This window comes from Aquarana catesbeiana, linkage group LG05 (genome assembly GCF_042186555.1).
Source record: "Aquarana catesbeiana isolate 2022-GZ linkage group LG05, ASM4218655v1, whole genome shotgun sequence".
NCBI lineage: Eukaryota > Metazoa > Chordata > Amphibia > Anura > Ranidae > Aquarana > Aquarana catesbeiana.
Window position 1 is genome coordinate 195,405,411 of NC_133328.1, and position 12,086 is coordinate 195,417,496.

The 12,086-nt window shown below is 41.8% G+C and overlaps 1 protein-coding gene across 1 annotated transcript in view; it reads right to left on the bottom strand.

Moving 5' to 3' along the window:
- Positions 1-3,319: 3,319 nt before the first annotated feature.
- Positions 3,320-12,086, bottom strand: part of KBTBD2 (kelch repeat and BTB domain containing 2) — a 37,281-nt gene continuing 28,514 nt past the window's right edge. Inside the window, exons 3-4 of the mRNA XM_073630464.1 lie at positions 10,339-10,504; positions 3,320-6,060 (exon numbers count right to left, since the gene is read on the bottom strand). Of these exons, the coding sequence (XP_073486565.1) occupies positions 4,528-6,060; positions 10,339-10,504 (1,699 nt within the window). The 3' untranslated portion in view covers positions 3,320-4,527. The remainder of the gene's footprint in view (positions 6,061-10,338; positions 10,505-12,086) is intronic.

Consider the following 12,086-nt stretch of genomic DNA (forward strand, 5'->3'; position numbering starts at 1 on the left):
CACACACACACTTACTTTTTTTTTTTCTCCCTAAGAGGTGATCACATAATCTCTGTTCTCTCTGCTGTATAAGCTTAGAGAGTTGTGGGGGTCACATTAATAGCAGTACATGGATATTCCCAGCGATTCTGGTCATTGAGAAGACAGGCAGGCTATGCTCCCAGCACATCCAAAAAAGTGACCATACCGAGAGAAGTGCTCTCAAGCCTATCATGGTCAGTTTGAAACCGGAAAGCAAAGTGACTGGCAGGAATACCAGGTATCTAACACAAGGAAAGCAATACAGAGAACAGGATACTTACTACTATAAGTACATGGTACAACATGCGCATATCAGGAGTAGGGCTGCAACTAACGATTATTTTCATGATCGATTAGTTGGTCGATTATTGTTTTGGTTAATAACCGTAAAAAAAAAAAGTGTGGTATAAAATTTAGTTAATTTGTAAAGTTTAAAAAAAAGCAATTTATTCTTAAATATCGCTATATGCAGTGGTAAATATAAATAACCAACTATATGGTGAGAGCAAAATCCCTAACCCCCTCTGAGAATAACAGAAGAGATATACTGTATATACTATTAGGAGGAGATATGCTGTATATACTATTAGAGGTTGAATCTGGTAAATATCAGACTCAGATCTTTTTTTTAAAGAAAAAAAAAAAAAAAGACTGTTTTGCAGATTTTCAAACAGAACTGTAATATATTATATGCTGGCCATACGAAAACAATGTCTTCCTTCAAAAAAAAGAAAAAAAAAAACAATTTAATTTTAAGAGTGTTCGTTCGATTTTCGAATTGTTAGTGGGGTCAAATCGATGTTCGTTTTCAACCACAGTGACAGGAAAACTTAGAAATAATAGAAAACTGCTTGGTCAAAGGAATTTTCAGACAGTGTATGTGGTTTTCGTTCATAAATTACATTAGTTTTAAAACAGAATGTTAAAAACAAGTGAAAGTTTCAAACAACATTTTTTCATTCAACAAACGTACAAAGATTTTTTATATGAATATTCTCATCTGAAAATTGAGCCGTGTGGCCAGCATAAAACTCGGTACACACCTATGCAGCTTGCTTTTGATCTGTTTCTACAGCGCTTTTTGCTGTGCGTTAAGTACAGCATAGAGAAGCCCCCAATAGCAGGGTAAAGAAAACTTCTGCCTTTAGAACCACTCACTTCCTGCCCAGGACTACATGTCCCATGAGGCATTGCTCCTCACACATTCACAAGTTCTCAGGCACTTACTGACATGTATGGATGGTGTACTGAGCTGTATGAGTGCTGCACTGCATTTCCTGATATGTAAATAAATAATGCATTCTGTATGCAGGCCAACTAATCGGCTGGCCGATTAATCGATCATGAAAATAGTAATCGATTAATTTAATAATCGATTGACAACTAATCGATTAATTGTTTCATCCCTAATCAGGAGTAATATTCCCTTAACCTTTTGGGGGTGTAAAGCGCTATAGAATTCATTTATTATGAGATCTACCTAGAAAGGTTAGATTCTGTCTACTGTGTGGAAATGTGATTGACACAGAAGGGTGTTTACACACACTGAAAAAGAATTGCACATCTGTATCCTGTTGGACAATGTTGCAACTCGTGCTGTGAATATGACTGAAGATGGTCATACATGGCTCAGATTTTTTTAGTTCAACCAGCAGACAAAAAAAAAAAAAATAAATAATGAACCAATTCCCCCTCTCCATACAAATCAAGGTGGATGGGGGAATTCTGACAAGAGGGGGAGGTAGCTCGACTCCTCCACTGTCAGAACACACTGATCAGAGCTTCAGCATCCATTGGCATCTGCTGTGTTTAATCACGGCACTGCCGGGTCGTCGCCAGCCGTGCGCACCCACTACCAGATCGTGTACCTAGTACATCATCTGGTGCACGAGAGCTGCCTTGCTGCCATATAGGTTATATGGTCGGCAAGCGGTTAAATGATAGTTTTCCAATAAGTCCATTTGTGAGCAGTCGATTGACTTCCCTTGAACAGGACTGACCACAGATAGATCAAAATTTGGCCAGTCCCTACTGAACTGGCCAAATTTCAATCTACCTATGGGCAGCATAAAATGTAGGATTGATCACTGCAATGATGTGTTATAGGTCACAGAAGTGATCACAAAGTTGTGGTTTACAGCCTCGGCTTTTAAAAGGTGCTTTGAAAGTGCTGCCTATTCATTCCAATAGGCAGGGCGTTTTAGGAGCGCTAAGTATAGCGCTCCCTACCCACCAAAAAGCTGCTGCTTGCAGGACTTTTACAAACATCCTGCAAGCACACCTCCCCAGTGTGAAAAGACACACTGGAATGAATAGGAGGTTTTCAGGTGCTTTACAGAGTCTATTTCTAGTGCAAAAGCACCTGAAAACCTCCCCAGTGTGAAAGTGGTCCAAGTGTTAGGGTTCATGCACACTGCAGCGCAAAGGATCTCAAAGAAGCAGCTCCGAAAGGCTTTTGAACTATCATTTTTTTCTGCCTAGAAATTCCCCTCCATGTTAACCAATGTGTCCATGCACACTGGCTTTTTCAGGCATATGCTGTACAGGCAGAAAATCACCCACACACCCCAAACTCGCATTTTTGAGAGGAGCTAGTGCCCCAAAGAGCTCAAAAGAGCTGGAAAGTTTAAAAAAGCTTGAATATGTTTGTTCCAGCTTTTTGGTTTATACAGTGGTTAAGAAAATACTATCTAGGAGGTGTGGAAAAAAAAAAAAACCCACTTATGCTCAAATAGGAGCTCAATAAAAATGTGCACAAGAGCACAAGCTTATTCAAGCTGAAATAAAAACAGCTTTTTTTTTGGAGCTGCAGTGTGCATGAGCTACACCCGTTTTTACATTTTATATAAGTGACATACAAACGCCTTAATTTCTAAACAAATACAGTATTGACCAAATACAATTTAGACATAGATAACTCTTGGATGAATACAAAAATAAAAAATCATTCATGAATAATTGAGTCACAGTAAAATCTACAACACATCATTTTAATTTGCTTTTTAATAAATTAATTTCATTCAAAATACAGTGCCAAAACATAATGCAGCTGAACATGCTAGTAGGGTTTGTCATGAAGCACCTGTGCTCATGTTAAGTTGGCGACAGTGCCCCTCTACTGCTAGTGGTTCCTGGGATTGAAAGTAATGCCAGAGCAGCACAAGATATCTGCTCTCTCATCTCTCATGCACCAGAGTGCCAAGGTATTTATTCCTGAACAGTTCTTTTCCCTTCCCCAGAAAAAATAAAAATAAAAAAAATCTGTCTCGCGTGTGTAACACACGCGAGACAGACAATGTACAAGTCAGGGAAGGGAAAGAAAAATAAATCAGCAGCAGGGTTTTTTGTGATTGAGCAGACACCACTATTATAGGAGGGTGAATGCTCTATTTATTTAATCCCTTCACTGTAAGGCAGCAGTAAAGGGTTAAAGCTCCACAGGGACCCGTACTACGAGGGGCTGGCAAATAGGTTGGATGCCCAGTTACGCCAGAATGAACGTTACAAGGCCATACTGGAAGACCTGTATTCTACAACAGAATGGTACAGGTTTTTGTTTATTTTTTTTTGACAACAGAAACACATGCTCCTTGTACAGCTTGACTGAACCCGCAGTCATTGTATTGACCTGTGTTATCAAATGAGATACTACATTTCCCGCAACAGGAAAGATATAGTTTAGCAAAAAATATATATATATAATATAGATTACATGTTAAAGTGGGACTTTGGTGATACATCACTTTGTAAAAAATAAAACCTGCAGGTAGTCTGCATATTTCCTCTACTGCTTCCAAAGTCAAGCTTGCTGTGGGTCGCTAGACAAACACGTTTTTTTTTTTTGTTTGTTTCATTTTCAGCACTTAAAGAATCCAAGGCTTGAGATATGTTTTCTGGAGATGATATCACACAAAGATTATGCCTCTTTTAGGAGTATATAGTATGCAAAAGAAAAGCTATTTATACAGTAGTAAATGTGAAGAGAAAATCTTGAAGTTTAGAAAAGTAAAAGTCTCAAGTAAACACTTTATCCCTGGAGATACACATAGTAGGATCAGGTCACGTTGCATGTTTGTATGTATAATCCAGCACATCAATTGGATTGCTAAGGAAAAGGAATATGGATAATGGAAGATTTCCCAACAAAGCATCAACATTTACAGTCCCAATAATAGCTTTTGGGTCACAAATTTTCTTTTTCCCTCCAATATGTGAATGGGGGCATCACAGGGATACAGATGAATTGCTCTTGGTAAACCAGATGCTAAGGCTAACATAATGAATGGTTTTCCATTAGCTTGTCAATTATTCCTGATAATGGAAGCATATCTCCCTATATAAATGCATTATAGGTTACAAATGTTAAGTAGGGCATAAAAATAAAAGTCTGAAAAAAGTAAGCGGCGCAAACATATTTCTCAGCCCACTTCCATAACAGAGTAGTTAAAGAGCTCTCATTGAGAAAACAGGAGATCCATGCATACATGTAGACTTGCTTGCAGCCAGCTATACAGGGGGTAATGTAGCCATGTTTCCATCAAGCTCAAAGTCATCTGCACCATCTTGTGAGAAAACATGCGTTAGCGGTTTCCAAGGAGATACTTCTAGACATGAAGGGTATAATTTCCCAACAGTGCACCGGAACTCTTTCCCCAAATCCCAAAGGACACGCTCTGAGATCTGCTGCCGCAGAAACCACTGGTCCAGGTCCATATCATACTGATAGATGGCATACTTTGCTTTTTCATTCATATGTGTCTCTCTGATAAAGACGCACAAGGAACTGGATATGACCACTGCTCGAACGCAGGGATCAGCAAAGCGTTTGGCGGGTATACTGGCTGCCATATACCATTCATTCTTATGAACATCATATATTTCAACAGCTACGGAAGAGCCATCCAATGTGCTGGATGGGTGCCACACACCAGAATTGTTGTCTGTTTGCAGACCTCCGAGGTAGAAGATTTTGCCATCAAAGGCTGCGGCAGAAGCAAAGCATCTACTAGTTTGTCTCTTAGCTACTTCTACCCAGATACCAGACCGTGGAATGTAGCAGTATGTTAGATTATAAGCCATTACATAAATGCAATCGTTGACAACTACTGCAACACTCCATGAAAATGCACATGGAAGAGGGCTCATCAAAGTCCACTCATCCTTCTCACAGTCGTATCTTTCCACTGTTCTTCTGTTCTGTTCACCACCTACGCTATCTCCACCAATTGCATAGATGTAGCCGTCACACCATACCAAAGAAGGCTTAATTCGAACGCATAACATGGGGGTCTTTGGAATCCAGGTATTCTGCTGTGCATCAAACCAGTAGAAACTATTCACAGCCCTGAAAGTAGCCTGCAGTTTGCCAGGCTTGCTGTGATTGCTTTTGGTCGTTTTTACAGGGACCTGTCCTCCAGCAATAAAAATATCATTATCAGGAGTCACCACAGTCCCAACTTTATGTAGCTCAGAGGGTGGGTTGCAAATCTTGTAAACTTTCTCTGCCTGAGGACTGTAACAGATGGTGGAATAAGAACCAGGATTTTCAAGAGCAGCTTCTATGATGATGATCATCTCTTCTTTTGTCATACCAAGCCTTGGTTTAAAGAATCTCGGCATGGATTTGTAAAGTCCTTGCACTACTACAGACTTATCATTTGGTGGCAAACCTTGGAACCATTCACGCTGAACGACCTCTGAAAGAGCATCAATGCGCAGGTGGCTTAAAACAGTGGACAAGTACTGCGAGCGGGATACAGTGTTGTACTCTAACCAAGACATTGCAGCTTCTCTCACCGTCTCCTCTTTTTCCACATTTAGATTGTCACTGCTCACAAGGTCTATCAAAAGCTCCCTAGATAGCTGCATGAAAGCATCCTGGCGGTACACTGTGGTAAACTTGTGCTCCACCATTCTTTTGGCGCACTGCTTCAATTCTTCACAGCTGAACAAGTCAGCAAAACTCATTAGCCGGACACAGTTTTTGGCATTGATTTTCTTAATTAAATATTCCCTACAGAGCTGCAACACATCTTCCACCTAGAAGAAATAAATAGAAATAAATATAAATGCAATAGAAATGCAATAGAAAATCACGCAATTTAGCCATTTAGTGCTGCTCAATATTAGCCACTTGCCAACCTGCTGCCGCAGTTTCACTACGGCAGAATGGCACGGCTGGGCGAAATGTTACCTTACGTTGCTTCACCTTTTGGCCACTAGGGGCGTGCGGGCAATGACTGCTGGGCACCCGCGATCGCTCCTGAGAGCGAGAATCGGAATCTGTGTGTTCTTTCAGGGGAGTAGAGACAGATCGTGTGTTCATTCGAAGTATGAACACAGATCTCTCTCTCCTAGACCAGTGATGGAGACCCTTGGCACCCCAGATGTTTTGGAACTACATTTCCCATGATGCTCATGTACTCTGCAGTGTAGTTGAGCATCATGAGAAATGTAGTTCCAAAACATCTGGGGTGCCAAGGTCCGCCATCACTGTCCTAGACAGTCCCATCCCCTCTACAGTTAGAACACACCTAGGGAACAGTTAACCCCTTGATCGCCCCCTAGTGTTAAACCCCTTCCCTGCCAGTGACATTTATACAGTAATCAGTGCATTTTTATAGCACTGATCGCTGTATCATTGTCAATGATCCCAAAAAATGTGTCCAATTTGACCCCAATATCGCAGTCACGATAAAAAAAAAAAAAAAAAAAAAACCCAGAGGCGATCAAATACCACCAAAAGAAAGCTCTATTTGTGGGGGGGGGGGGAAGGATGTCAATTTTGTTTGGGTACAGCGTCGCACGGCCACGTAATTGTCAGTTAAAGCGACGCAGTGCCATCTCAGAAAAAATAGCCTGTCATTGAGCAGCCAAATCTTTCAGGGCTGAAGTGGTGAAAAAAAAAAAAAAAAAAAAAAAAAAAAAAAAAGCTTTACGATATTTAAAGCTTAAAAAGGATAGTTTCACCTTTACAAAAAACCTGCCTATGCAGGTAAGGGATGTTTGTAGATCAACCACTTTAGCCCCAGAAGATTTTACCCACTTCCTGACCAGGCCATTTTTTGCGTTATTTTAACTGACAATTGCGCAGTCGTGCAATGCTGTACCCAAATAAAATCGATGACCTTTTTTTCTCACAAATAGAGCTTTTGGTGGTATTTGATCATCTCTGGAGTTTTTTTTTTTTGTTTATAGCGAAAAAAAAAATAAAAAACACTTTTGAAAATTATATATATAATATACACACACATTTTATATATATATATATATAAAATTGTATTTCTTCATCAATTTAGGCAAATTTGTATTTTTCTACATATTTTTGGTAAAAAAAAAAAAAATCCCAAAAAAGCGTTTATATTTATTGGTTTGCCCAAAAGTTATAGCGTCTACAAAACTATGGTATAAATTTTGGAACTTTTTTAAAAATGTTTTTACTAGTAATGGCGGCGATCAGCGATTTTTAGCAGGACTGAGACATGGCGGCGGACAAATCTGACACTTAGTGACCACTTTTTGGGGACCAGAGACACAAATATAGTGATCAGTGCTAAAATGCACTGACACTGAATAAATGACACTGGCAGGGAAGGGGTTAACATCATGGGCAATCAAAGGGTTAACTGTGTTCCCTATGAGAGTTTTCTTACTGTGTGGGGGAACAATGCACTAGAGGAAGAGATTCATCTGTGTTCCTGATTAGCAGAATCACAGATGTCTCTCTTCCTGTCCGACAAGACGATCTGCCTCGTTTACATGGGTAGACTGTCCTGTCTGTCCAGCGAACAACCGCCGGTAGCCGGCGGCCATCGCTGCTGCTAAACCCTTTGACAGGTACGTGATTTGGCGCTTAAGGGAGTATTCCAGTCAGGCTTCATAAAGGTATGAAAATGGCCTACACCTATAGAAGGGTGTTATTCAACTTTAGTCAGAGCTACACAGTTTGTTTTTATCTACAAATGCCCCTTATCTGCATAAGCAGTTGTGTGGAAAAGGGGAACTATCCCTTTACGTTTAATTTTTGTAAAAAACAGCACAAAGGATGGTATTTACATTTAATGAAAAAAAATGTCCCTTGTGCATTATGATCGCTATGTTCATTCACAAAAACTGGAGCAGCTGTGTATACTAACAATCAGCGTCTAGCTTCAGCCTGTTTAGGTAAAGTGGTTGTAAACCTCGGACATGAAATCTGAACATAGCACATATTTCTATAATATTTAGTTACCTCTCTCCAAAGCACAAAGTATAATTTCTCTCTGCTGTCTTGTTCTCCTGATATGTGCAGGAGTCAATTCTGACAATTTTTCCTGACACCAAGAAGTAACAGGGGAGGCAGCTCCAGCACACAACCTGTAACTGACAGCCTCGACACTGAATATGTGTGTGTGTGTGCGCGATCGCGAGTGTGTGCAAGGTGCACCTTCCCTCCAATCAGCCCTTAGGGCTTGTCACTACCCTGTGTTTAATCAGCATTTATTCAGCATTTTTAAAACCTCATAACTGCCCTTTTACACCTGCCATAAATATTACAATGGCACCACACACTGCTGTTCACACAGGAGCAGTAGTGTTGTGTCACATTAAAAATTAAGCAGCATGTACTTTTCATGGATCATCAACACTTGTCAGCCGTCTCCATGGATTTCAATGGTAATGCTATATAACCACACCTTAAAAAGCAGTTTTAAAGTCTCATGGCTTTTCACCCTAATGTATTCTATGCATTAAGGTGAAAAACCTTTTGCGCTGCAGCTGCCCCCCAGAGCCCCCCCTTTTTATGTGAACCTGATAGTTACCGCCACAAGAACGAGCCCAGCAGCTGTCTTGGGTCTTTATTGGATAGATTGATAGCAGCAGGAGCCATTGGCTCCTGCTGCTGTTAATCAAATCCAGTCAGGGACTGGCCGAGTCCTGCTGTCTGTGTCTATGGATGCAGCAGCAGGACTCGGGAGTGTGCCCACACGGGTGCCCCTATGGAAAGCGGCTTTCCGAGGGGGCCCCTGATGAAGAGGAGCCAATGGTGGACCCCAGAAAAGAGGGATCGGGGCCGCTCTGTGCAAAACAGGCAAGTATAACATGTGTTTGTTAGTTAGGGAAAAAAAAACAAAACAAAAAAAAAAAAACACACACACAAACCTTTACATTCACTTTAACAGCACCTAGGGCATTTATGGTGCATTAGTGAAGCATCTATAAAGTGTTAGCTGGGCATTGGGGGAAAGGCAGCGGAGGCTCCTGTATCCCAGAATGCTCCAGGAAATAACTAGGGCAGAGCAGCTCCAGCCACTTCCTGGTTGTACAGAGCAGCTGTGTGGCAACAACATTTGCTTCTGTGTGCTGGCAAAAGAATAAAGCCTGCCAGCAATACTGACAGTGCCAAGAAGGAGCAGAGCCATAGAGAATTATTGCCAGTGGCAAAGTTTTTGTGTCAGCAAAGTTGAGCTGGACCAAGCCAGTTATCAAACAAATCAAAGTATACAAATCCATCTTGCAAAGCATTCACAAAAATGTCTAACCTAAGCCCTCAAATTAGATCATTTCCTATACATCACTTCCCCTTTAAGCTAGGGTGGCACCGATACAGTTTTATAGTACCGATACAAAAGCAAAAGCAAAAGCACTGCCTCCTAGAAAGACAACACTGCATTTATTGAGTATTCTTGAAGCATTTTCAATGCTTAATAAACCCAACAAAAATATGTCATAAATGCTATAGGAGATACTACTCCACCCCAACCCCAGCCAGAATACACTGATCAGCGCTTGCAGCCATTGGTTGTCAGCGCTAATTGAATGCTGGTTTCAGTCAATGGTACACACAGAACAAAAAGTTGGCCAGTTCCATGTATACCACTACTCCCTCGGCCAGCTTCTTTTCCCTTGGACAAGAGAGGCTGTGTTGATGGGCTTTTGATTACCCATACAAGTTGATAGGAGAGCAAAACCCACCTAAAGCAGAAAGGAGGTGGTCAAATGCATGATCTCAAAAGCATTATAAAACCGATGCCATTGATACAAGCTCAAAGCCCTATCAAAACATTCCCTAATGGTAAGGATTCAATGCCTGGAGGTAGAGAGATGACATAAGTCGTCACAAATCTGGGCTAGGAAGATGAAATGTTGAGCCAGGAAAAGTTTGTCACCTGTCTGGCTGTGCATTGTGCAAGAGATGTCACACCAGAATTACAAAAACTTATGCAGGTATAAAGTAAAAGGAGTGTATATCAAAATATTCCCTCAAATTATACTGCGAATGCTACACTTTGCTACTTCAGATTTTTAACAAAAAATACATTTAGTATATTACATTACCTGTAAAAAGCATGCGGTTTCATACAGCTGTTCAACAGTGCTTTCATTTATTGCCAAGTTACCCGTGTATGCATATGTGATAATGATCTGCAAAGAAGCTGCATCCACATTTCTCAGATGGACATGCGTTTGTTTACTTTCGCTAAGCCCACTCATAAACATTGCCCTGCAAAAGAAGAAAAATCAAGTTTAAAAAAAACAAAAAAAAAAACAAACAAACACACACAAATCAAAAAGCAAACAGATTCAAGCTGGTCATAAAACTAAGGCCTCTTTCACACGGGGGATCCGTATGTCCGTTTTTCATCCTTCCATTTTCAGATGAAAAACGGACATACAAGTATCCCTATGGAGCGTCGGATGTCAGCGTTGACATGTCCGCTGACATCCGACCCGCTCCGATCCGAAAAGTGTAAACGGAGGAAAACCCTACTTTTCCATCCGTTTTCGGATCGGATGATGACAGACTCTACGGTCCGTCATCACCTGATCCCCCATAGGGGAGAGCGGCGCTCTGACAGGTCCGTCGCTGCACGGTGTGCAGCGACGGACCTGTCATTTTCCAGCTCAGCGGGGATCGGCGGAGCGATCCCTGCTGAGCAAGCGGGTGTTCATGGGGCGGATCATCACCGATCCACCCCGTGTGAAAGAGCCCTTAGACAGGCCATACACGGTAAAGCAGGAACTGGCCAAGATTCAAACCATGTATGGGCCAGCTGAATGTACCTAGTTGATCAATCAACTTAAGCACAACCAGGCTGCCGGATTTTACTTGCGATTTTCGCTAGCGGCTGGTAAAGCCGCTAGCAATAATCACTGTCTTCTCCTGGCGGGGGGGGGGGGGGGGGGGGGGGAATTCAGGGAACAAAGCCATGGGAGAGGCAGGAGGAGCCCAAGTCGCAGATGTCCACAGTTGGATCGGGAGCCAGTGGAACACTGTCATGCAGGCAGGTTTCCCACAATGTTCCTGTGTGAACTCAGGCTCAAAATCACTATGACAAGCCTGGGTTCACACAGAAGCGGTGCAGGAAACAGCATGTGATTTGAACAGGAGCAACACTGCATTCCTGTGCAAGTCGATTGCAATTTTTTGCAGCGCGATTTGCGCCCATTCATTTTGTATGGACGCAGATTGCACCGGAAAGTATCGGTTTCGGGAACATTCTCACAAGCACTGGTGAAAATATGCTTTATCCACTATCGGCACCAATACCGGTATAGGTGCATTCCTACATACAGAGGATGCTTCTGCACATGTTTTTAGCCCACCAGTCCAGGATAACCATTCCTACTACCAGGATACCTTAGTTTTGTAGCAATAAGTACAAAGAGCATGATCATAAACTTAGCTTGACGGGACCTGTGCTTCTTAAAGTGGCTGAAGGTTTTTTACCTTAATGCACCTCTCTTCCTCCTCATAGGCTGACACAGCAGCAGGAGCCAATGGCTCTCAATGTTGCCAATCACAGCCAGTGAGGAGGGAGTAGGGCCCAGCTGGCTGTGTTTATGGACAGTAAACCACTGTTTAACAAATGCAAACAGATCCGGAAAGCATTAGGAGACTAAGCTTCCAAACCCCATACAGGAATAGCTCGAAGAGCACATGCATTGGTCTTTCCAGCTAAGACCTGAGATTGCAGACAGCAGGCTGATCCTCCAAATGATAGAGATCCAAACAAAAATCATTTCCCGCTCTAAGGGCCCTTTCACACTGGGGCGGTTTGCAGGTGCTATTGCGCTAATAATAG